Raw genomic sequence first — 25,519 nt, 5'->3', positions numbered from 1 at the left:
GTATGCTGGAAATTTAAGCAAATAAATAAAGCCCTTAAACATACGGAAGTTACAAGCCACCCACACTTTCAGGAATTTCCACAACAAACATTTCAAAAAACTTTGAAGAAAAAAAAAATTAAATTGGAAGGAACACAAACATAAACCTGGATCATAGAAACTGCTTTTCCACTGAATTTTTAAATCACCTTCACAAATCACAGCTGTGCCTCCATTTCTTTGCAGAGATATTTCATATGCTAATGACCACATACTTTTCTCAAACAGGTTTTCAAGGCAATATACACAAGCACCCAATATTCCTGTAAATTATCTTCTTAACAGGAAAGCAATTGTAAGAAAAAGAAAAGCTACAGTAATTGAAGTCTAGTTTTAAATACTTAACCAGTTAATGCCCTCAAATAGTTTGGCTTTCTTTAGAAATTCAGCAGCAAATATGAACTGCTTTAATATCATCAGGGTATCAGTGGATTAACAAATGCTTATCTCCATTAACTGAGAGCAGAATTAGACTTAGAAATGCCTTTTTCTTCCTACCAGACAGACATGACAATTTTGGCTCATAGCTATTTTAAGTCAATGCCTCCCACATGATGAATCTATCCCCATTCAGATATCTAAACTTTCTCAAATCTTGACACACCACCTGGGAAACAGCCTTTCAGTGAAGAGCTGTTTTTCTCTCAAGGAGAAAAAAGTAGCAGGGAAAACAGCACCTAGGTCTTTAGGTGCCTGGCCTAGAAAAATATGGTATGAGACAGACATTAAAGCAAAGAGAGGGAAGACAATCTGGACTTATTTGTCAAGGCTTATGTTTAAATTGTGAGTCTGAAAATGTCACCAAGCAGCACATTTAGAGACTTCAAATATTCCTGTCTGATGGGAACACTCTGAGAAGGGACATCACGTAGGAGCGATGCAGCTCTTCCGCACTGTGTTTTACAAACACACACACACACACAGAAGACCCCAAGCCCCTGTGATAAGTTATCGTTGCTTAATTCAAACATGCAGTTTGACCCTGCTTCTCTTGAAGGTAATGAAAATTCTGCCACAAGTTTTAGGAAGGTGGGGGGGGGGCGGGGGGGGTGTGGGCTGGGCAGGGGGAGTGTTATTAATAACAATGATCAGCATACTAAGAAGAAATCCTTGTAGCTTTGCCAAAATTACTTTATTTACCGTCTTCCATCTCCTGCAAATTTCCTCTGACGCTTCCCATAGGAAATGGATTTGTACCCCTGATGCTGGAACCATGATAAGAATGACCTTTGCACCCTTTGTAAGGGAGTGTGATTTCATATGCCAGGGACAGGGAACACAGAGAGAGCTGGAGAAGGTGTGTCTGAGAGAAACTGAAAATCTAAAGTAAAAGCAGTAACAAATGCTAGCATTAGCAAAAGTGCTATGCAAATCTAGCAGTCAAAGTTTTCTTTACTGCTTTAAGAATCAGTGGGATAACATCAAAACTACTAAAAAAAATACTTGCCCCAAATATGTGAATTAATTATTAATATGATCCAACCTCATCTGACAGACCTATTAGAAAAAGTTGTTTCCTTAAACTGGAAAAGAAAAAAAGAAATCCCCAAAAGATGGAAACCCTCTCTGAAGTGAAAGAAACAAGACAAGAAACTTTCTTTTAGAGACAGTATTATATATACTTAATGCCTCAGTTTTAAAGTGTAAAATTTCATTTTGCAGATCATGACCTGTCATTAGTAAGAATTATCAATAAACATTCTACTTCCTAATTAAGGTAGATGGAGGAAAAACAAAATCACAAGATCACACGGAATAAAATTATTCAAGTTTTGAATAATCATATGACACTTTGATGCGAACAAAATATTTTAGTGCCACAATTTCAGCCTGGTTAAGATCTGAATGTATTGAGGCCTTAGAACATATCAAGGGCCAGCAACAATATCAGGTAGAAACTTTTCTAATTATAACTATGATCATACACATGGTTAAATACCTTTACTGAAAACATGAACTACATGACCAAGATAAAGCAAAAACTCTTTAGACTGGTTTGTTTCCTTATCAAAAAAACTTAATGGTGAAATTAAAACAAATTTTTAAGTACTAATATAAAGACTTTATTGGATGAGATTCCCTCCTATTGGTAGTGCCAAGGACCACAAAGTGAATGTAATATTGTCAGTAAGTAATACAAATTCCATTGAACGATCTTGGCTTCAGAGAAGAAGAATGTAAAAAATTGAAGAATAATATAGCTAGACAGCAAATCATCAGCTCCTTGCCCCTGCTGCACACTTTTTTCTCCCCCAGAAAGTTTAAGCACTAGACTACTACCGACAAGATCAGATAACATCTCTGCTAAATCAGCCAGGAAGAGACTTTTCAGACATTTCCATGAGCTTCTGCAGCATATACTCAGCAGTGTAACAGCATAGATACCCACTGAAGCAGCTACACCACCAAAAGCAACTGGTTCCCAGATCATCTCTAAAGCCAGTGTTACTCAAGGATAAAGTTAACCAAAAAATAACAAGTTAATTAAACACACACCAGCTGTGGTAATAAACACTATATACCATTTTCTCTTGGTAACCTTGACTCTAAATGGTGTTTACATTTTCAGAGTGTGAATTATCATCAATGGAGATATTAAGTCATCCCTTATTTTCAGAAAAAACAGTAACATAAAAGGACATAGATAGTAGATTTTTTTACTCAGGCTACTTAGATCCAGAAAAACCCACTCAACTAATATAATTTCAATAATTATCTTATGACTTTTACAAAGATGCAGAAATTTAAAAGTACATATTTTTGTTACCCAGAAGTGGCTGCTAGCTGTGAAGGTGAAAATAGTCAATATTGGAGGTGGAATGACACAACAGCAAAATAATAGTGGTTCTCTCTGCAAATTTTTGCTTGCATAGGAAGCAGATTCTATAATTTCCTCTAACATATCAGTTCAGAGAGAAAACAAGTGTCTTTTGTGTCAGCCCCTATCAAAATTATAAAAGGATCTTTTTAAATAATCACAAAATAGTACATCATGTGTTTTTGAAAAGTTGGGAGAAAAAGAACGAAACTATTCCAAGTGTGTTAACATAAGAATCCTTGTCTTTCAGTTACAAAGTATACAATGAAAACAGTGTAAAGACACTGAGTGATACTATGCCAAATACCACAGAACACACAAGACCAACACTTTCTTTTTTGCAAGGAATTACCATGATCAAAATCAGACAGTTATTTTGAAAATCCCTCTTCATGATTAGAAACTTTCTCACTGCAAAAAGAAATATTCTGGAAACTGTTACAGAAAAAAATGAAGCTCACTGAATTTCTACACCAAATACCTATCAGAAGAAGCTCGCAGCCTCAAAATTTGTTTCAAAATTGTAGCTCTCTTGTATGCTAGAGGGAATCTGAGAGGCAACCAGCCTGGAGCACAGGAGCTGCAGTAGGTGAAGCCACAAAAGTCTGGGCTGTCACAATCCTAGCTTCTTTCTTTTATACAAACACCAATACAATATCTTTACAGAACCATACTGACAGATCACAATGTGCTTTTGCAGGTTGGTTGTTAACTGGATTGTGTCCCTCTGCCCACGCAAGCATCAGCAGAACAAAGATCAGTGGATTTAGCCAGCCTTAAGACACCCTCAAGTCAGCCCGCACCCAAGATAAAACCAGTGAGTTGCAATCAAAATGTGACTTCTATTTCCTCCTCCTCCTCTTGTTACTATGTGTCCTGCAAAACATTCAGACAAAACAGTGCTTTATTTACCAAAGGTAGTGTGGTAAAGGTGAAAGAAATTTAATGAGCAAGAGCAGGAAATACCTTGGGGCTATGGTGTCCCCACAGCACAAATGACATTTTCTTAAACCATTGGCCAGACAAAAGTAATTGCCACCCTTCCTATCACTTTTTTAGTTTAGTTTCAGGTATTAAAATGATAAAGCTATACTCTCACTTCAGTTTCATCCTTTTGAGACTACAGGAGTAAAACAGGTCACAACTTCTTACAGCCAGAACAAACTGCCCAAGGCTCCAGTCCTACAAAAGCTAACAAGGCACAAAGATAAATGATAATAAATTAATTAATCTAATAAGAAATGTGCAGGGTCCTTACAGGGCACACTGTATAGATGCACCTGTGGGTAAGGCCTGTGTGTATTTTCATACAGGTGACAACTTTTTGCTACCATTCTCCCCACATAGTCTCTATATTATGAATCAGGCCAAGAAAATCATGAAAAGCTGGGGATGCCTAGGAAAAAACAAAAACAAAAAAAAACCAAAAAACAATCCAGATCTAGAAACCAAGATTCTGGCCATGGGAAGATCGGACACACAGATATCCACACCATATTAGAAACACAAACTGAGATTTATATGGGATGAAAAGCAACAGAATGAACACGTGGAAGAAATGAGGCCTCAGTTGAGAAGGTAATTTGCTTTGAAATAACACTATGGAAAACCACAGAGAAAGGGAAAGAGGAAGGACTCAGAAATGGAGACCTGCAGGCCTTCCACCACATCCTCCTCCAAGCCTCAAACGGAGACCAAAAGGAAACTGAACAAAAGACCAATGAAGCATTGCTGTTCTAATCCCACAACATTTGAAAGAAATGCAATTATTAACATCTACATCTGCTCTTTCCTTTCCCACTTGCAATGGCACACTAAACTCACTTTTTATTTCTACAAAAAAATTACTGCACATTTTCACTAAATTGCTCAACAAAATATATTTTTCCCCTCAAAGTGGCCTACAAAAATACCAGTTCACAACATCTACAAGACCCCCACAAAAAGCTTTTCAAAAAGTTGCCAAGAGAAGGTGCACTAAGGAGCTGATCCCTAAGAATAAAAGAATTCTGCAATATTGTGTAACAAAACTAATTTAAATCAAACTGCAAGTCTGGATACGGATAAAGAAGAATTATGAAACACAAAGTCATAGGAGTCTGGATATACCTCATGTGGATTTTATCCATGGTGACCGCTAGTAAACCCAATTATGCTGTATTACTAGAAATAAAGCAAACTGACCTGCCTGAATAGAAGATTTTTGCAGTTATTATTAAGCCTAATGTCATGTTTAAACTATTTGAAATAAAAATCTTGCAGTTAACAAAAGATTGCACATGACTGACCTAAATCACTTGCATTTTTTAAAGATTTTGGTCCACATTAGTGGCATTCCCAAGCTTAATGAGGATTTTAGAAAAATAACGTGTTGAGGTAAGTTTGACCAGAGTAGAACAAAATATTCCAGTTGTTCAGCCAGAAAAAGAAAATCAAATTAAACAAGTACAAATGCTCATGGAAGGAATGCCTGCTTTGCCAAAAGATAAAACCTAAAGAGTCTAGAAACTGGCCTTTTCTTTCAATCCTGCCTCAGCTATCCACTGTAGCTTTATTAGTCCAGTTTTAGAGCTTGGCAGCAGGACACAATTGCTTCTGGAAGTTTTCTGCACAAATTGAGATTGTAAATTTTTTACAGGATAAAAGCAATTAGGGATGCTAAGAATAGGTTAGTATTTTTCAAAGACATATCCAGGATAATTTATTACAGTTCACTTTCAGAAAATAATATGGGAAAATTATTTCCAGGATAGTAGCCTACATCTACTTTGTATCTCAAAATCCTGTATTTGCAATTTATTCATAAGAAAATTTCAAAACAACACTGGTCTCTCCAGCCACAGGTATGACTCAGTAGTGAAATTACTGTTATTTTCTGCTGCTGTTCAGGATACAAACACCGATCTATGTGTGTAAGGTAGAGCTTCAAAAAGAAAGTAGCTTCTACCCGTCTTAGTAAAAAAAGAATGTATGCATTCTAAGAATTGAACAATATTGGACCAATTAAGCTAATTGCTTTTGGAGCACAATATGCATAGTCAACTGTGATATAATAATATGCTGGAGGTTATAAAAAAAATACATCAGTAAAGTCCAGAAGAGAAGGACCAGAAGACAAGGAAGGAGTTTAATCAGGTACATACACAGAGAGTCTCATCCTACACAGGGGTTAAAAATTCAAACACACCTTCAGCAGTACATTTTACAGTTATGATCATACCATAAAAAAAATCCTACTGGATTAACCCTTAAATATTAAATGTCCTTGTAACAGGGAATTTATTCTGTTGTCATGAGGTTTAAAATGCCCACTGAGCAGACTAACTCATATAATTGTATTTCTCCATTTGTCCCCATTAGACCAAAGCATGCAAGGAATTTCTGTACAGAATAAAGGCATTTCAAAAATTCCTGGAAACTAAGTATTAGTTAGCTTTCTATCTAAGCAAGCTGTGCTTCTTTGCAACAAACAGGACATTACTGACAGAAGTCAGTCAGCCTTAGGACACATACCTCAAATATGCCCCAAAATAGGCAGCCTTGGAGTACTTCCAAACTTCCTCTGCCCAACAGGACAAGAAATAACTAAAAAGAACACCCTTTAAACTTATTTCTACTTAAAATTAAGGGTTTAAAAAGAACAAAAAACACTTAGTGTAATGAAAATGTGCAAAGAAACAAACACATTACAATGGATTAATGCCTTACTCTACAGGAAGCTAATAAAAAACAAGCAGAATTAACTGGACGGTCCCAGCTTATTTGATCACATCCGAACTGTTGATAAACTTATAGTGATTAGTTTACTGTGAAAGAATCAAAACTGAAATACATGTGGGGAAAAAAAAGTCACAATTTAAAAGGTATAGACCTTAAACACAGAGCTACCCAACACTAAAGCCTGTATGGGCAACCATTCTTCTGCGTATTTTCCTGCAAATACTGCTTCCTTCTTTTTCAAGTAATTTGGTGTAGAACTGCATTTGTAAAAAATATGTTTACACAATATTCTGAAACATAGAGATATGAACGTTGTTTCTAATTGAGAGCACTGAAGAACCTTCTTCTTTCACCCTAACCAATAAAAAGCATTTAATTATGGCTGCAGCTGTGTAACAGAAACAACAGATTACATAAAATAAGCAGTAAAGTGTTATTGTACACAATGTCAGAAATTTATGCATCAAGAATGCCACAATGTCTTCTACATTGATGGAACCCCATCAGTTCATATGGCTCAGCTGCAAGGAATGAAACAGCTCACATTTAAAATTAGGAATATGCCTATGCACATTAAGTGGCCTTGACAAGCAAGATGCTCGCTCTTTCCCAGAAAGAACTGAATAAATGGTTTTGCTTATGTCAGACCAAGAGGTATTCCCATTTGTACGACTAGAATAAAAAGCTGGTATCTTTTAGAATGTAATTAGGAAAAAAAAAAAAAGTATTTCTAATGGGTTAGACAGCACTAAGGTTGGAAAGTACTGAGAACCAAAGTCTACTTTAAAAACTTTTTAAAAAAACTGAAACAACAAAACTTGAAAAAGTCAATTGTTAAGTCTTTTACTGTCTGCTAAGAATAGAACCTAAATGAATGATTGTTTTTTAACAGTCTGTTTTAAAAACAAAATATAAGCAACTCACAGCTGAAAATGACTGTGACTTAGTTCAGGACCTATACAGAGATAAGTGACAAAGAGGAGATGCAGAAACCTCGAGACAGGATTTAATTTTCTTTTGTAACTAATATGCAAAAACAAACTTAGCTCAAAAAGGGGCTTGCCATTTTTTCTGAAGAAAAACCATGAGAGAAATCACCAGAAGGATAATACAGACAATCTCCCCCCAACTCAGTCTTGAAAAATTGGTTGTATGGTGACAGAACCATTTCCAATATCCAGAACAGATGCTGCACAACTGAGTAACAGAAGTATGAGACCAATGATGACAGTCTAGTGTATGACCACATCAGCACTGAATAAACACCATGCCTTTCTGTTCTACTAGAGATGAAATGAGAACAATTTAATCCATCCCCCAAAGCTTTCTTTGCTAGGAAAAAGTAAGAAACCAAAGAAAAACCAAACAACAACAACAACAACAAACTGAACAAAACCAACCAAACAAAAATTTTAGTTAAGGCCAGTTTACATTTTTCCAATGAGAGCACAGATTTAATCAAGTCACTGACCTCACCACAGTATTGGTGGTGCCCTCCATCTTCCCTCACTTTCATCATCACACATTTCGAGGTTTATTCTACCATTCTTTCAGTACATCCTAAATAATATTGTTCTAGTTTCTTGTTAAAAGCAATTCAAGCTGGAGCCATTAGAAATAAAGTTTTCCCAGAACCAAAACATTTCCAAAAGCTTCTTTTTATTACTGTAGCTCTCTTTCAAGTTCACCTTAGCAGCCTTCATTACCTCCCTCACACTCTTGTGTCAGTGTGCCAACTCATACACAAGTAGAAAAGAAAAGTAAAGTGCTTGGAATTCTCAACAGCTTTTTCTGGTAAGCTCCAGTTGCTATAATTAGACAAGCCCTTTTCTAAATCATAAATACAACTATCAATGGAGATAAAAATGAAAACTAGCATTGAATACATAGAACAAGCCAAATCTAAAAGTTCCAGTTTCTTCCTGTTATCTCAAAATGTGCCCTGATTTAACCCTCAGAACACAAACACAACGGCTGTTTCCATGGCTGTGTTAGCATATAAGATACCTATGTAATATGAACAACAAAATCAAATCATCTTATTAACAAGTCACATAACTAATACTGTATAAGAATAGGGAATGCAATTATGTTTTCACTTAAAGTCAAAGATAGGATTTTAGAAGCAAAGCAGCTCCTAAACCACAAAATAATTACCCTGACAGTTCTAACCAGTCTAACGTCATTTCAAGCACCAAAAGACTGAAATCCTACAAAAATTTAAAACTCAACTTCACATTCTAGAGACCTAACTTCCTCCACTTGCTGGGTTAAACTTGCAGTATCAAACCAAAATAAGAACAATTAGTTCAGATCTCAATTCTTTTACCCTGATTGATTTTTTAAATAAGTTCTAGATTACAAGTTCATAAAGTAGTCCAAAAAGATCTAAGTACTAGAACATGAAGCTTCTTAGCTCCCCTAAATATAGCAGCAGTCACATGGCTGTCATTAAGACATTAGCTTTTCCGTGGCAGAATACCTCCTAAACCTTTCCTCCAAAAAATCATATTGTGGTTCAATCTTACATGAAATACAGCAGATAACATCTCAGACTCAGAACAGTCTGTATAAAAATACACATCCACAAATGCAAGCTCAGCTCAAACCCTCCACAAAACCAAACAGTAACACCTCAAAACTACACTGCTGAAAAGCAAGAAAAAATTATTTGCTGCTCAACAGAAGTCTGTGATCACTGAACAGCTGTTTATTAGCCTCTTCTTAAAATTAACAGACTATATAAATAAATCTTATTTACTTCTAGAAAGAATAACTTATTTTTTAAAAAGGCAGTTTAAGATGATAATCAGTTCTCAGGAGTAAATTTGTACTCTACATTTTGTAAACACACAAACATACCAGTTCCCTGACCAGTTCACTACATTCAGATTGCACTCTTTGTAGCAATCGAGAAAATCTGTGGATGTTTGGCAGAAACCTACAAAATGCCAGCAACCAACTGACATCCACCAGTAGATACACCAGGCCCGAAGTTTTATTCCACTGATGGGAAAAATAAATTAATACACAGTATTTTATATGGTACATTCAAAACCAAGAGCGCTTCAAATGCAGCAGCTTTCAGAACTCCCTGGTGGAAAATTTGTGCTATTTTTCCTGCTGTTCAAATAGAGAAGCTGAAAAAAACTGAGCTGAAAGCACTTCAACACCACGTCCTTTAGAGAGGTGTGGGCAGAGTCCATGATTTCTGGCTGCCAGCCTTCCACTTCTGCCACTACTCAGCACATCTCTGACTTTAAAACCACATATAATCTCTTTCTAATCAACCACTTGCTTTGTTTCTCCTTCTGGGGAAAGAGGTACGAGAGGTCATGACCATATCAAAGCACAGGGTACCCTCAGCAACTCCACTGCACCACAGCACTGCAGGGTACCCGACCTCTCTAAGAGCCTGATTTTGCCAGCTCCCTGATCCCAAGAGCAATGCCAGTTTCACTAGGAGGGCTGGCCCTCAGAGGAGACACTCCTGGGAGTGTTTGCAGGATAAAGACATCATTAACACAGACACTTCCACCAGCAGGCACTAGCAACCGCTGGCTCTTCCATGTCACCTCACAAACCCTCCTGAAAAAGCTCCCAGGGCAGAAGCAGAGCAGGGAGCAGACAGAGGACCATAGCAACTCAGCCCTGGAAACGGGAGCAACTGGTCTTTGAAGCCTAAGAGTCTTGCTAAGGCACAGCTGGAGCATGAGAGTGGAAAAATAGCAAGAAAAATAGGCCAGCAAGAAACCTTATTCCAGTCCAGCCTTTCCAAAACAGTGTATTATTTCCATCAGCAGACGGGAAAGCTTATTACAAAAACCTTCAGGTACTGTCAAAGCCTTGAAATGATGATGATTTACCCATCAAACAACCACCACTGAACGCACCAGCACCCAATACAATGGGTCCTAAACACACTGTTGATCTGATCATCTAGATATGGTTAACTTAGTTATTATTATTATTTAGAGGGTATCAGCTGGCTAGATCCACTGCAGACTACACTAAGTTCCTGCATAGAAAATACCCTTGGAGCCATCATATTTTCCCAGTCTTTCACAGCTTCTGTATGCCAGTGACAGTTTTAGAGGGAAGATTCTTCAGAAGTACTTTTAATTACTATTTCCTCCTTAGCTAGAATGCATTAATTATAGCCTGTTCCTCCAGATAATAAGAAAACAAAAAGCAGTGCAATATGAACACTACAAGAAACTTAATTACTGAGTCAGATGTCCTTTAGATGTCAGTATGACTACAGAGAGGAGTAGGAAAATAAAACACACACATATCAGCCTCAAGTTGTTAGATCAGTTATCAAAACAATGTCTTTCCTCAGCAACTTCATTTTGAAGAGCTCAACCACCTAATTAATCAAATGCCAGTTACAAGTTTCAAAAATATGCTTTTTTTAATAAAGGAGGCCTGCTGATGTATTTATTACAAAGCAAATGTGGTAAATGGTTCTGTATGCAAAAGCAGAAGTGCAGCATGACTTTGAAGTCTGAAGGTCAGATACAGTAAACATTCTCATCAAGGTTCTTATGTCAGACTGCATCTTCTGGTTTACATCTGAGTTTAGGAGGAGGAAGAAAGAATTAAAAAGAAAAAAAATAGTCAACCAGTTCTGTGACAACTTAAGAAGAACTGGCACAATATCATTCACCTGCTTTCCTTTAAAAAATCTACTAATACCCTATCTCCCACAAAACTAAAAGTCTGCCAGGGACACACAGAGTTTCATTCTGCTTTTCAACTTTGATTTTTCTGAAGAAAAAAACAATCTACCTAAATCAGCAACAATTTTATATTAAAGAAGATAATGTCATCTTCTCCATCATCACAGATGTTTCAAACCTTTATCATTTCAGAAAGCTGAAGGATTTTCTTGTTGATCAACATGTTTTATTTTAAAGCAGTATATATTCAACTGCAGAAGCAAATCAGAGGATTGTGCACTGATATTTTTCTAGGCATAAAAGAATTCAACCCTCACCATTCCATATTCCCAGCAACTTTAGGATACAAAACTCAACAGCTGGGCCTGAAGGCAAACAAATATGCTTAAAATACAAGAGCCTGATTCATGTCAAAAAAAGAAAAATAAAAAATATGATACATGTTTTACATGCATACCTCAAAGACAAAAAAAACAATACAGATTTCTTCTTAGCACCATCACGTTTAAATACAGTGAAACTGATAACACCTCCCAGTAAAACACTGGGTTATAAACAATCCCCTCTCACACATAAATAACAGAGACATTATACAAAGCAGACAGGAACATGGACACATGTACACAAAATAAACACATTAAAACTCACCCCACTCCAGATACTCGAGGATGTTCTTCTCTCTCCTCAGAGGGGAATTATTACATTCATCATAAAGGCAGATGAGTATATCCAGCAAGGTTTCCACACTGAAGCATTGCCCATTAGTCTGTGTTGGCCCATCCAAAATAAACTGCTCCAACTGCTTCAAACGCACTTCTCCAGACATGGTTGTTTCAGTTTGCATTGGGGTTTCTTTTTTAATGATTATTATTACTTTGTCAGAAAAACAACAACAACAAAAAAAAACTTTTGAGGGTTTTGTTGTTTAAAAAGAAGTTAACAGTATTTTTAACAAGTGTCAAACTGTGGCAGTCCTTAATTGCCAGCCCACCTCGGTGTTCCCAGCCTGAAACTAAACCCTTGGAGTTTCAGACACACACATACAGTGTGGGTATCTATGTATGCATGACATTTGAGAAAAGAAAATAGTTATCCTAAAAAAAAATTAACAGGCTTAGTAAAAGTAGTGCAAAAACATATATGGGCATTCCTGATGCTTTAACAATAGTAATTGAACTCAAATTCAACCGAGACTGCCTGACACCGATTTCACCGTGCGTGCACAGGCACACCACACGCACTTATATATTTAAGAAGGTCTTCTCCTTCATTCCCAATGCAGATCATGCAGCGCGATCCTGCGAGGAGCCCCGCCGCAGCACCACGGGCTAACAGCCCCTCCGGTTCCGCTTCCCAGGACGGATGGGAAGGGAAAAACAGATGTATTTACGTATTTATATAAGCGAAAGGCAGCAGAAACGAGGGCGCACACCGGCGGGGAAGGAGGGAGGGAGGGATGAGGGGCCGCGCAGCCCCGCCGCCCCCCGCCGCCTCCCCCGGCCCCGGCAGCGCCTCCGCGGCCACCGCGGGGTGGGGCGCAGCCCCCCCTCCTCAGGGCGCAGCCACGTCCTGCCCCGGGCAGCCTTGCCTTTCCCTTCCTCCTCTCCTCCTTACCGAGTCTCCTTTTAAGGCTTTTCAGTGATTCAAAAAAACTAAAGTCTTCATTGTCGCCCCCTTCTCCTCCGCTGCGCCAAGGGGCGGCGGGCGGGACGCGCGCCCCGACACACCGGCAAAAGCGTTCCGAGCCCTGTCAAATCCTTCCCATGGCTGCGGCGGCTGCTGCTGCTGCGGAGACGGCGCCCTCCTCCTCCTCCTCCACCCGGTGCGCGTCCTGGGGCGGAGGGAAAGCGCCGGCGACTCCGCTCCGGCCGCACGCTGCGGGCCGGGGGGCCCCGACGACGACGGCGGCGGCGGTGGCTTCACTCCCGGCGGCGCGATGGTGTCCCGGCTTCGCCCCCCCGGGCAAAGGGCATCCTCGGGCGGTGCGTGTGCGGGGTGTGTGTGTGTGTGTGCGTGCGCGGGGCGGCGGGGAGGGGTAGCGGCGGAGCCCTCCCTCCCCGGCTCGCTCCCTCCCTCCCTCCGCTTCCGCGCCCTCCTCTCCCCCGCCGCTCCCTCCCTCTTTCCTTCCCTCCCTCCCTCTTTCCTTCCCTCCCTCCTTCCCTCCCGCGGTCACACGCGGCAGCCGCCGCCGCCGAACGCGCAGCAGCCCAACATGGCGGCCGCGGCGGGGGGGGGCCGCCGCCGGGCGCCGCCGCAGCGCGGGGAGCCAAGCCCGGGGCCGCCGCTACTGATGGGATTGAGGGGAGGAGGGGATGCTGCAGCAGGGAATGCAGGGATACGGGCGGACCCAGGGATACGGGAGGGAGAGAGGGCGGGAGTGGAGAGGCCGCAGCGCAGCTCCCCGCAGCCTGTGGCCGCCCAGGCTGGGCTATCCCGGGCGGACCCGCCCGTCCGGCCGAGGATCCCTCCGGGCTTCGCCCCGAGCCGACGGGAGCAGCTGCCGCCATTGCCCGGCCCGGTTCGGCTCAGCCGCCTCGCCGGCAGTAAGGCCTTTGATTAAAAATCCCGGCCTGGTTATGGAGGGCAGGAGGAGCAGCGCCTGCCTGCTCTTCCAAGGGGATCTGCCGAGCTCCAGGTGCGAGCAGGGACCCCGGCTCCCTCAGATTTCGGGGCCTGAAAAACGTGACCGAAAATGCGTCGGCTCTTGGCGGTTCTGTCCCCGCTGGCGAAGTGCCTCCCCTCATTGAGGAGCCTCCCCTCATTGAGGAGCCCACCGTGCCACCAGAGTACACGCCGGGGAAACAAGCTCCTTTCGCGGGCATTTCAAACCCATATCCTTTAAGAGAGCTGGAGGATATTCTTGTTGATCAACGTGTTTTATTTTAAGACGGTATAGACTCAACAGCAGAAGCACATCAGAGGATTTTGCGCTGATCTCTCTGCAGGGCCGCCCGTGGGGTGGAACATGGCAGCTGCCCACCAGCACACCGTGGCAGTTCTCCTGGCCAAAGGTGTCAGGGATGCGCTGTGGTGCTCGGGAGATGGAATGTCATCTCTGAGACAACGTGTAACTTCAGTTCGTCCTTCCTCAGAAAGACTTCCTCAGAAGTCAGATGAAAGGGGAGGAAGGCCATACAGCCCCCAGAGGTCACTGGCTGTAGGTGAACTTTATCATTCTGAAGCCCACAAAGTCCTGCATCTTGTGGAGTTCAAGGGAAGGAAAAAGCTCAGGCATCTGCTTCCTCAGTTCAATAACCAACAGATTAATTTCTAAGTTCAATTAACCAAGAGACCCTCAACTGGGTTTTGCCATACCAAGCATCTATATAACACTTTTTTTTAACTGGCCTTTTTAGCAACTGACGTAAAACATCAACAGTCTTACATACTCAGTAAGATGTAATGCACAATATGATTAAAGTCCCATATGTTTGTTCAGAATCACTCAGCTATATGTAAAGTCGCTGGTGTGAAGCTAGAGAGGACAGTGAGTCCCACCCTGTGCATGCAGAATGGCAGAGCAGACTCTTGGTGAATGAAGAAATGTGCAGATTTAATTCTAAAAGCTTTTTGTGCAAAACCCCTCCAAGGAGTGTTAGAAACCACTACAACTGTAAGTGAGCTTGTGATGGGTAGAAGACAGGATTAAATTGAGGATTAAGCTAATAAGGAACAGGTTTCCTTCCTGTGCTGGGGTACACCCTTGGTATGACAAGAGCCCTGTGCCAGTGTCTGAGGTGCTGCTGGTCCTTAACTGCTACAGTCACAGCTGTGCCTCTGTGGTAGGAGCCTGCTCCAAAGCTGTGGCACACAGGCAGTTTTACAGTGAGACTAAGGCATTTCCTGCTGGCTCTCCGCTGAACTTGTGGAAATTGGGATTGAAGCTGGGGGTGGGGGATGCCTGATGACAGCAATAAAAATAAATGGCTATTGCAGGGGTAGGTGGCCCAGATCAGATAGCATTTCCTATAGGGGTTGGAGACACGTCATCAAGTTCATCCCGAGCATAATTAACCATTAATAGGGTTGCAGAGGGAAAATGGAGGAGACTAAGAGTTAAAAGGATGTTAGCTCCTTGGACTTTGACACTGCTTGGTAGGGAAGTGAACTGAAGAACCAATGCCAGAGATATGATGGGTGTGGATATTTCACTTATTTACTTAGGTTACTGTGTTTTCCTTTGCCAATTATAAAGTCTTTCCTTGTTTTAATTGCAGACCAAGTGTTTGCAAACAAGGATGGATACCCAGCAAAGGCAGTCACTTTCCCTGTATTTCTAGTTTTAAAATGGAACCCTCGTTCCAGCCAGCATCACTTGACAGAAGTTGCACATCAAGCCAGTTCTTTTCAGCGTTCTTTTCAGCCTGAGTGAGGCTACAAGTAAAACCATGTAAGCTGCAACTGAACACAAAACCCAGGAATTTTTTGTTCTTTCTTTGTTTAATAGCCAGTCCAAAAATATAAAAAAGGCATCCACATAGCAACTGGTGATACACCCACTGGGCTGTAGTCAGCTGTCGTGCCACAGAAGCTATGAGGAACAGGTAGCACCAACAATGACTGGTGGCACTTTTATTTGTTGGGAATTATCTAAGTACCAGATGAGCAATTCTCACATTACACCCATGGGATGGAAAAATATTTTCTCTGTCTTATAAGAAAGACTTTAGTCCAGAAGATTTAGAAAGCCAACAAAATAATTTGGTGCAACATGCAGAAATTCCTCCACTCTCGTACATTCTGTCACTAAGACACTAAGACACCCTGTCCTAAAAATATACCCAAGTTGTGCAAATATACCCCAGTATCTTTCATAATTATCATGTGTTTGTTTCACCCTGTTCTTGTTTTAATAATATCACAATAATATTTTCATCTTATTGCTTAGTTTTACAAATGTTTACAGTACCTAAAACATAAGTAATGATAATAACAATTTATATCATACAATAAATTAAGCAAGCTGATAGTAGCAGAGAGAATAATGTGGAATGAGTAGGATACAGTTGAAATAATGTAGTTTATATATAAGCAATATAAATGCTGAGTGTTTCAATAGTTATTGTTGGTATAATAGAGTAAACCTTTTCCCTTCAGGGACAAAGGTTTGTTGGTTTTGGTGAAGTATTGTGAATATCTGGTTTTGGTGTGCAAACCATTTCTAAAATTGAGAGAGACCTCACATACTTCCCAGCAGGTGAATAATGCTTGTGACAGGTAGATGTACTACATGCCTAGGGATAAGTACTCAAGAATGGCATTTGTGTGTTGATGAAATTTTGCATCCAGGCTTTTCTGTTCTCTGAAACTTCACTTCGTAGATATATGGTGTTTGTACTGATACAGCATTTCATCTCCCAAGCAAAATTTTGTAGTAATCTGCAAAAACAGTGCTGGCACCCAATTTAGAGGATGTGTTTATAGACATGGGATGGTACTGTTTGAAAAGGGGTCCTACAGCTGTTTCCTGAACTGTAGTAATGACTTAGTTATGACTTAGTAATGACTTAGGTTATTGGAAGAGATTGCAGGTAGCTGCAGATGGAGCACACAGTGGTTGCGCTCTAGGAGGACACTGCAAACCAGCATGTGTGAATTGAGCAACGCTTGTTCTGTAATCTGTTACACTGTAGTTTCACATAAATCTTGCTGCTGGAGCAAACTTAATCCTAGTGAACAGAGAGATCTCTTCATTGAAACTGATGGCTGTTGCAGAACTTTAATTAGTCTCAGTACCTATAATAATGCATTTAGTAACACTCTTTAATGTTTTTAAAGACTTGTAAATCAACTACTCTTTCCCTCCCTAACTGTCTTGCCAAGACCTATTTCTCCTGTGAGGTCTACAGAAAAGTCCAACTGCAAGCACTAAAAGGTACCTGGCAAAATTGATGCTAAATATTTACTTAATCCAAAAACAATGATCATAAATGTGTATGTATATATAGGCATTGTAAATATAGAATTATCTTTCTTTTTCCTCATGCTTCTTTTATTGGTCTTTGGAGTCTTATTTATAGTCTTAATGTGAATAGCTGAATGGAATAATTTTACCTCAGAGGGAAATTGCATCATGCTGATCTCACTACACTGAATCTGTACTGGCCTCATCCCCCTGGTTTTAGTCTTCATTTAAAACTAATGAGAATGTGGCCACCACCACCATACAATTTTCTGTGAAGAATGAAGCAGGCTCGACAGTGCTAAAGTGTCTGGGGGTGCTGTGATCTGATCAGAAACAACGTAGCCTCTGTGATTAAAGAACAGTAGGGAAAGTAATGGAATTACATTTATAACTGTGTGAAATTTCTATAATTTGAATCCTGCTTTTATGATGCAGACTAGGAACTGACCAAAGTCATGTCTCATTCTGACCTCCAAATAGGACCCTGTGTTTGCACTCTAACAGTGCTGTTTCATCTCTCAATATGTTGTTTTCTTCCTGTGAAAGTAGGGCCAAGGCTGCCAAAGCTCTTAGGGCTGCTGCAGTCTGAGATTATTTTTTTATTTTCCTTTCTTCAGTAATATAAATCTAAGACTGTTATTTTATTTTCTCTCTTGTTTTTGTAGTCTGTAATTGTCTGCAACTTTTCAAGCCTCCAGTCCTTCCATAATCAGGTTATTTCCTGTGGATTTCTCTATCTTTGCTGATGTTTTATTCCACTGTATCCAGAATCTGTTACCTGTGTTATGCCATTTTCAAAAGTTGAATTCTCAAGATAATGAATTTCCTTAAATGAGGATATTTAATGACATACAACTCTTTGTCAGGTCAAGTGGCTTCTTAAACTGAAGAGTTCTGAGGAAAACCACAGATTTACTTGTGAAACTGGGTGGATGTAAATTTCTGGCACTACCACACAAAGTACAGATAACCCACTGATTCAAAAGGAAAGTGGATGCATTTACATTATCTGGCTGATGCTTATACAAAGCTAATGTTGCTCAACTTACAACAGCAATAACTCAGCACAAGAGCTCCTTCTAAACCTACTGTATTTGCAGTGGCTCACAGTTTCTATTGATCATAATAAAGGCTTTCAATGTCCATTGAGTGGACACTGAAAGGTACAGAACGAGTACCTCTTCTGCTGGTGAACACTCAGTGCTGTATTATGGACTTTTTTTATTAAAAGGGTGTACTTAGAGATTAATTCAGTGAGGATCTCACTGTGAAAGTAATTTTTAAAAAAGAGCTGCTACTGTCATGTAAGTAACATTGATGGAAGGGATGAGGAATGAGGAAACTCATGACTAAGAGATCTTTGATTGGGTGAGGAAACAGGATGAAGTGAGGAAGAATGGGATAGATGAAAGAGGGAGGGAACACGATGACTAATTTGGAAATCGTATGGGAAGGAAGAATGATTTAGAAAGGAGAAGTTAAGGGCAGGGAGTTTGGCAAGAAAGAGAGAAGCTTGTGAAGAGGGAGGGGGGAAAATACTGTAAAACCCAGCAAATTCTTAGATGAAAATACTTAGATGAAAACAGGACCAGAAAGAGCCAATTTGGTATGTGAACCCAGAGTGGATGGAGCTGGATTAACTTTATGTCAGAGAAAGGCTCAGACTGCCTAGCTCATTACAAAGAGAGTGCAAGAGATCACACACTGATCTTAATTTCCCCAAGGTTGTGAAATTTTCAGATTAGAGGTCTGACCAATTCAGTTGTTATTTAAAGTGCTGTTTTGTTTTATTTGAATCTTAATGAAAGGATATTGCTATACTGAAACATATTTTATATTGCTTATTTTTAATTTAAGAATTGCAAAAATAGCGTCATAGGTTTAAAATACATATTTCATTGGGAGAATAGACACAGACAATGACAACAGATGCAATTCAGACAATTATTTTTTAATCAGAGGCGGGACATTTAATGTAAAGAGACACTTTTGTCATGGTCTGCAGATTGAAATCACAATATTGTGGCTTATCAACAGTTAGCATTTTGAGTTTGTTTGCTGAATTTTATTTTGTAGGAGAGGTAGCAAGCCCCACCTCTCCCTTCATGGATTAAATTTGCAATCAGTCATCACATTTTAAGTAAGCGATGGCAGTAGCACAGGTAACAATGACTAGAAACCAGCACTTCTGTTTGCCAGTACTATATTTTGCAGATTGATTCCTTCTGCAGTGAAGACTAACAGAAAAAATGAAATGCTCTCTAAAATTTGAGACGTTTGTGGAAAACATTTGTTGTTGCCTCTTGCCACTCAGCAGGAAACTTCAGGTTACCTCCCAAAGAGAAGAAAATCTTGAAATCATGGAACCGTGGAACGGTTGGGGTGGAAGGGGCCTGAAAGATCATCCAGTTCCAACCCCTCTGCCATGGGCAGGGACTGCTTCCACCACATTGTTCAAAGCCCCATCCATCTGATCTTGAACACTTCCAGGGATGAGGCATCCACAGCTCTGTGAAACCTGTGCTAGTGCCTCACCACTTTCATAGTGAAGAATTTCTTCTTAACATCTAATCTAAGCAGTTAAAAATGTTACGTAGTGTTCAGTAATGATCCCACTCAAGCCAATGCCAAAAAAAGCCTCCTTGATCTCAGCAAGAGCATAAGTGAACTCATAATTCCTTCTGAAACAAACAAAACTGCTTTGACTTAGTTTAATGAAAAATAAGAGTGGTTTATATCTTTGCACGATGTCAATCGTTTTTCTTTGTAAACTGTCACTGCACAAATTAAGATATTTAATTATATGGAAAGGTTAGAAGTGTGATTACAAGTGGTTTTTGAGGTAAAGGCAAATATTTGTACTAGTTTAATCAAAAAGTGTGAACATAACACTGGCTCAGATCCTCATGTGTGGATAGCACTGGGAATAATTGTCCTCGTGGGAGGAGGTGCTGGCCAGTGGTACAGCTTTGTTTTGCTGATAGTGCTCCCTCAGTGAATGGAACCTCCCTGAGAGAGGTGAGAGCAGATCTGCTGGCAGGAGTGCTCCCTACCTGCATCAGTGTAGGAGGGCGAGGTTAGCCATTCATCACTTTGTCACTGTTTCAAGTAACCCAGCTCACCTCACCTAAAGTAAGCTGGGCCTTGCTTAGGCTTCCCTAGACATCAGAAGGAGAGGTAGCCTCCAGCATATGGGCAAAGACAAGCACCAGAGGTTGTGTCATGGATAATAACCTCTCCTGGTAGGGCAAACACAGATCAGGAAAAGGACCTTGCTCTACAGCCACAGTCATTCAGGGGACAAGTTTATGTGACTATGAATTTTTCTTAAGGCAGGAATATTGCTATGGATTAATTCAACTCAATCAATCAATCAAAGTGAAGACAAGGACTAAAAATACTAATTAAAAGTAAATATTTCCAATCAGAGTAAGTTTTAGCAACTCATAACTTGAAAGTAATTTGGCTGGTTTTCCTCAGTTTTTGCAAAAGTGACTAAAATAGACCTGGCAAGCCTCAGACTCAAGCAGCTTTCCAAGCCAAAGTTATGATGAAGGGATGGAAACAGGGTGCTATAACAGAAGCTAACTTCAGCCTTAACCACAGAGATGTTGCTGCTTCCCCTTAACATCCCAAACTATGCCAAAACACACTGTAGGTGAATTAAAGTCATTACATGAAATGGAATGTTTCTAAAACTTCAGTCAAGTAATGTCATAGAAACATGAACCATAATACAGGTATATCTCAAAGCCATTTCTTCCCCAGTTTGCTCAGAACACCAACAATTTCCATGTGTGGTGCATCAGGAGGAAGCAAGGTCCAGCTACACTCATCACCTGGAGTTCAGCATTTGTTGCCATCACTTTCTTGGCTTCCTCCTGAAACACATGATTTCATTTTGGAGGCCATGAAAATTTGGTTTCCAATTTTCCAATGGAAATTTGTAATGAAAAAAGATTTTTGAAGATGCTATAAAGATTTGTATTTTTACAATGAAGAGCAATAGCCATAATTGTGTGTTCTTAAAAAAATATATCAGCAGTTAGCAGCCGTTCTTTTGGCTTTTTCAGCAGAGTGAAGATTTTCTTCCTTGACTGAAGAATGAGGGAAGTGGTGAGTGGATGTGTAATGAACTTCCAGCTATGGCTAGCACAGCTCTACACAGCAGCAATCCTACAGTCACTAATCTCACTGCTGTCTCCTGCAGGAGGAGAAAATGAGCTGGGCTCAGGTCTCTGAACCTCATCCTCCCTCTGGTCATGGACACGGACAGACCTAGGGTGCTGAGCTGCAGGATATTCAATTTATTGCTCCAGTTTGCTTCAAGGCCTTTCCTAAGACTTAATTCCCTCACCCTGCAGTAAAAGTGATAATAATAAAAAGGTCTATGATTCACAGTTGAAGCACTGTATCTTGCTTAAGTTAAACAAGTACCTAAGTGCTCTGCTGAACTGGGGCCAAGGGTGGATTACTGAGAGAACTGGGCAGTCTTCCCATCTCCAGCCAGTTCACCAAGTAGTCTTAGGATAATCATGAAGTTTTCTGGGGCTTAGTTTCCTACCCATGTTTATCATAGGATATCTATTCTGACTGGTACAGATAAGGAGATAATAAGGGAACATCAAAAAACTTCAGAACATGGAAGGGGGAAAGTGCTGTAAAGAAAACAGGCTTCTGCATATTGGATATACATTGGATGTTAAATTCTCCTTATGACTTTTCTTTAGTTTCTGGACTCTATTCAATATTTGTGAAAAAAAAATCAGGCAGCTTATTAACAGAGAACCCACTTCCACTTTAAATGGCAAGAGAGTAGTCTGAATCCCACCAGAACCAGTGGAAGAAGATCCAGCACTGCATGCAACCAGCATTTCAGAGCAGCTCAAGCTGTGTTGCCTTCAAACAGCCCCATCATCCTGGCAGCACTGGCATTCATGCCATACAGCAGCCTGAAAAATTAACTCAGCCCTCTTTGGAATGGCTTATTAAAAGGGAAATGGAACAACATCTTTGTCAGTCGGTGCCTGACCTGCACTGGGAGAGTTTCTTCTGATCAGATATGGAGCTTTTAAGGCTGTTTTGCATTTCTCTGATTCCTACCTGGCAGAAAATGGCTAGAGAAAGGGCAAGAGTGTCATTGTGGAGAGCTTTTTATTGATATGGGAGAGGCCTGGTTACCACATAATAGTTTGCAAGAACAGACTTCCCTTTTAACACTTTTTTCTACTTGGAAATTTATATTTAGTTTTGCAAAGTTAGAGCAAAATAGCTTAGTGTATTGAATTGCAAGAGAACTATCCTGAGTACATATGTTAACTGTACCTTTTGATACAAAGGAAACCAGCATTAAAAAAATCTTTACTAAGAATGGATTGTGCCAGAATATTAGTTTCGTAGCATAACAAACAGGCAGGAAAATATAAACATGCTAATCCATCCTGTGTAAATCAAGAGCTGAGGTAGGGTACTCTCCATTGACAACTGCTACCTGATGCTACCTGATATTATAAATACAATTGTGGAGATTTTAGTACTGCATTACAGCATCGAGTATGAAACCAGCAAACACCGGTTCTACTTTTTGTGGATTTTGACCTACAGTTCTGAAAGAGATTAAGCTCTTTTTTCATTATAGTAACTGGCCGTATTTTGTTTATCTGTAGATAAAGCAGCACTGCAGCATACTTTTGCTTCTGTGACCTCCTCAAAACCTTTTTGCAGGCATTTCCTGATTCCTGAGTTCTGCAGATTTAGAACCAAAAAAGACAGAAGAGCAGTGAGTATCAGCAATATTTCCTTTTTCTGTTATACACTCACAGGTCAGTCCAGAAGGAATTAGCACAGACCAAAATAACTATTTTTGCTCAGGTCCCCTTTCTGCAATGACACAATTCCCAAATTCTAATCTCACCCCTGATTTTGACTCACTTTCTGTGCATATAAGGTGTGAGGTGACTGGGGCCAACATGCAGACAAAGAGTACCCATGGGGAATGAGCTGTTTTCAACTCCCCCTGCATGACTGTGGATTTGAAGGCTAAATTTTTTACCTCTTTTGTGGAAAGTGAGGGGGGAAATCCAGTCAACCAATATAAGAAATGGAAATACAGTCAATGGGGAGGGACTTTGGAAAGGGGGTTGTAACTAGGATGTATCCCATGTGAGTGGCTTTTGAAGCCCACCTTCTCATCTTTACTGGGAATCCACAGGAGAACAAGCAATACAAGTCCATTCTGGTGATTTCCAACCATGGAAAAGGTCTCCTGAGCTGTTTGCCAACTGATACAGCAGCCCATCTTTACCTGACCCAAGGCTGCAGGTGAGGAATTGGTTAAATAAAAACTGTTCCTTGTTATCTCCTCCAGGGTAGGATGTGTGGGAAAATCTTAATCCTGACAGACAGCAAATCCAGGGTTTGCCAGTCCCTTAGCTGAAAACAAACTGTTTAGAGAAGACTTAATTCAAGGGCAAACACTATAGCAGAAAGCAAGTCCAAAAGATAAGTATGATATTTAAGACATAGCTCAGTTGCAGGAATAATTCACAACACTACAAATGCAGGCAGTGCCCACTAAAGGCATTGTTCAGCTAGGATAGAGGTTTGTCCTGTAGCTAATGAAAATGGATATAATTCATCCCTTACAGAAACAACACTAAAATTTTTCATCAAATGATAAAAAACTTTAATGCATGAATTGCATCAAAGTGGACACTCCATCAAGAGCATAAAGTCTATTGCTTAGAGAGAGAGAATATGTAGTGTGTAATTACAATATCACTGAAGACTACAGCTTATGTGTTTAGGTATGTCAGCTGTCCAGCTGCACTTAAGTATCTTTCAGTATATCCATTACATTTGCATACGATATATGTAAATTAATATGTCCTTAACTCATACCTATTTCTGTATGCATAGATGCAGTATGCATGTATATACATGTATACAGATGTAGGTATGATATAAGCACATACTCATTCAGAGCATTTTAATATACTTAAAAAACACTGTGCCAAAAATGTACACCATCTGTTTTCTATCAAAATAGCCTATTTCAGAGGAAGGGAGTGTTGTCTGGTGATCAGAGTGGGGGAACTAAAGAGTCAGGACTCATGGATTCCATTCCTGAATCTGCCAGGGCTTGGCTGCATGGTTTTGACAAGATCTGTGACTCCTGTGTACTCTGGTTTCCCCATTTGCAAAATGGAGTAGTATCTACTCCTAGAATGTTACAGTGGAAAATACAATTAATATATGCTTGGAAAAATACAGAAGTTCTTGTTATGTCATCATGGTATGCTTGAAGAGTGAAATTAAATTGAAAAATAGAGTACAGGATTTGTTTTAGAGACATACATGGCAGCTGAGTGTATAATTACAGCTATTTGTACACACTTAGATTGCCTAATTTTTGAATGATAGTACCTGTAATAAAATTAATGGGGGGAAAATGGTGCTCAACATTGCTCAACTTTATGAACCCAGCCAGTCCTGTAAAAGTTTTCACTGTCTATTGAACAGGGTTTCCACGGTGATAGCTGTACACCAGTGAGTGAAATATGTGCTGTACCTAATTTTCATCCTGAAATAGGGAAACACAAGTGGATATTGGGATTTTCTGTCAGGTCCTACACAGAGAAAGCCTAGCTCCACTGAAGACAATTACAATACTCCTATTAACATAATTAGGACAAGATTTCACCCCATCCATTTCCTTAGCCTCAGTGCATCCCATTCAGGAATACAGCAGGGATTGAAATGCCCATCCCACAGTGCTTCCTCTTGGGCATGCTGGCACTGTAGCACAGAACATTGTCCTTCCTGTGCTCAGTGGGCGGCACAGGGTTGGCCCCAGGTGGGTTTGGTGGGAGTGTGCTGAGTCACAGTGGGCAGAACACTGAGAGTGCTCCATGCTCCTGTTCTCCCAGAATCCTCACCTGTCAACTCTCACACTCCTTTGCTTTCCCCGTAGTGTGCACTTCTGTGGGGTGTTAAGGCCGTGCCTTGCATCTGAAAAGAGAGATCAGAGACATTGCCATTGGGATGAGAAACACCATAGAGCAAATTCAACAAATGCAGCAGCTGCATAGTGTTGGAGAGGACAAGGAGCGGTGTTTGTACGTCAGGGTTTGCCTGGCTGCCAGTACCAAAGTGGCAGTGAGAGAAATCATGTGTGCTGAACGCTGCTTATATGTGCTGCAAGCTGAGGCATTCAAGTATGTGAAAAGTATTTGATGTAAATATGAATGTATTTCAACATCTGTGTCTTTGTCATGAAGAAAAATGGGCTGAGCTTGTTTGGTTTGGATGTTTTTGACAGCTACTGTTCCCCAGGTTGCCCCTCATATCTCAATA

General features: G+C 40.3%; 2 protein-coding genes across 10 annotated transcripts in view; one reads left to right on the top strand and one right to left on the bottom strand.

Annotated features, from left to right (window-relative positions):
- CDC42BPA (CDC42 binding protein kinase alpha) overlaps positions 1–13,196 on the bottom strand; it is a 198,322-nt gene extending 185,126 nt beyond the window's left edge. For 2 of the 9 annotated variants that reach the window (XM_088053750.1, XM_088053751.1), the window contains exons 1-2: positions 12,874–13,192; positions 11,908–12,132 (exon numbers count right to left, since the gene is read on the bottom strand). In XM_088053750.1, the coding sequence (XP_087909876.1) occupies positions 11,908–12,103 (196 nt within the window). In that variant the 5' untranslated portion in view covers positions 12,104–12,132; positions 12,874–13,192. Of the gene's footprint in view, positions 1–11,907; positions 12,133–12,873 lie in introns of all 9 variants that reach the window. The other 7 variants (XM_014252859.2, XM_088053747.1, XM_088053748.1 and 4 more) reach the window with 5 other exon arrangements.
- On the top strand, positions 12,904–14,944 carry LOC148184588 (uncharacterized). Its single transcript, XM_088053754.1, has 2 exons — positions 12,904–13,241; positions 14,205–14,944. Exons 1-2 carry the CDS (start codon positions 13,196–13,198, stop codon positions 14,531–14,533), a joined length of 375 nt encoding a protein of 124 aa, XP_087909880.1. The 5' UTR covers positions 12,904–13,195; the 3' UTR covers positions 14,534–14,944.
- Positions 14,945–25,519: the final 10,575 nt, after the last annotated feature.

This window comes from Pseudopodoces humilis, chromosome 3, assembly GCF_049639895.1.
Source record: "Pseudopodoces humilis isolate 2021_Gansu_Grassland_sample_001 chromosome 3, ASM4963989v1, whole genome shotgun sequence".
NCBI lineage: Eukaryota > Metazoa > Chordata > Aves > Passeriformes > Paridae > Pseudopodoces > Pseudopodoces humilis.
The sequence above is the reverse complement of the archived record's forward strand: the minus strand, read 5'-3'. Positions and strand labels throughout refer to the sequence as shown.

Bases quoted from the DNA above. Each gene is read 5' to 3' on its own strand.
- LOC148184588 (XM_088053754.1), top strand. From the start codon at position 13,196: ATGGTGTCCCGGCTTCGCCCCCCCGGGCAAAGGGCATCCTCGGGCG. The intron at 13,242-14,204 runs GTGCGTGTGCGG...ATCTCTCTGCAG, and splicing joins GCAAAGGGCATCCTCGGGCG to GGCCGCCCGTGGGGTGGAAC.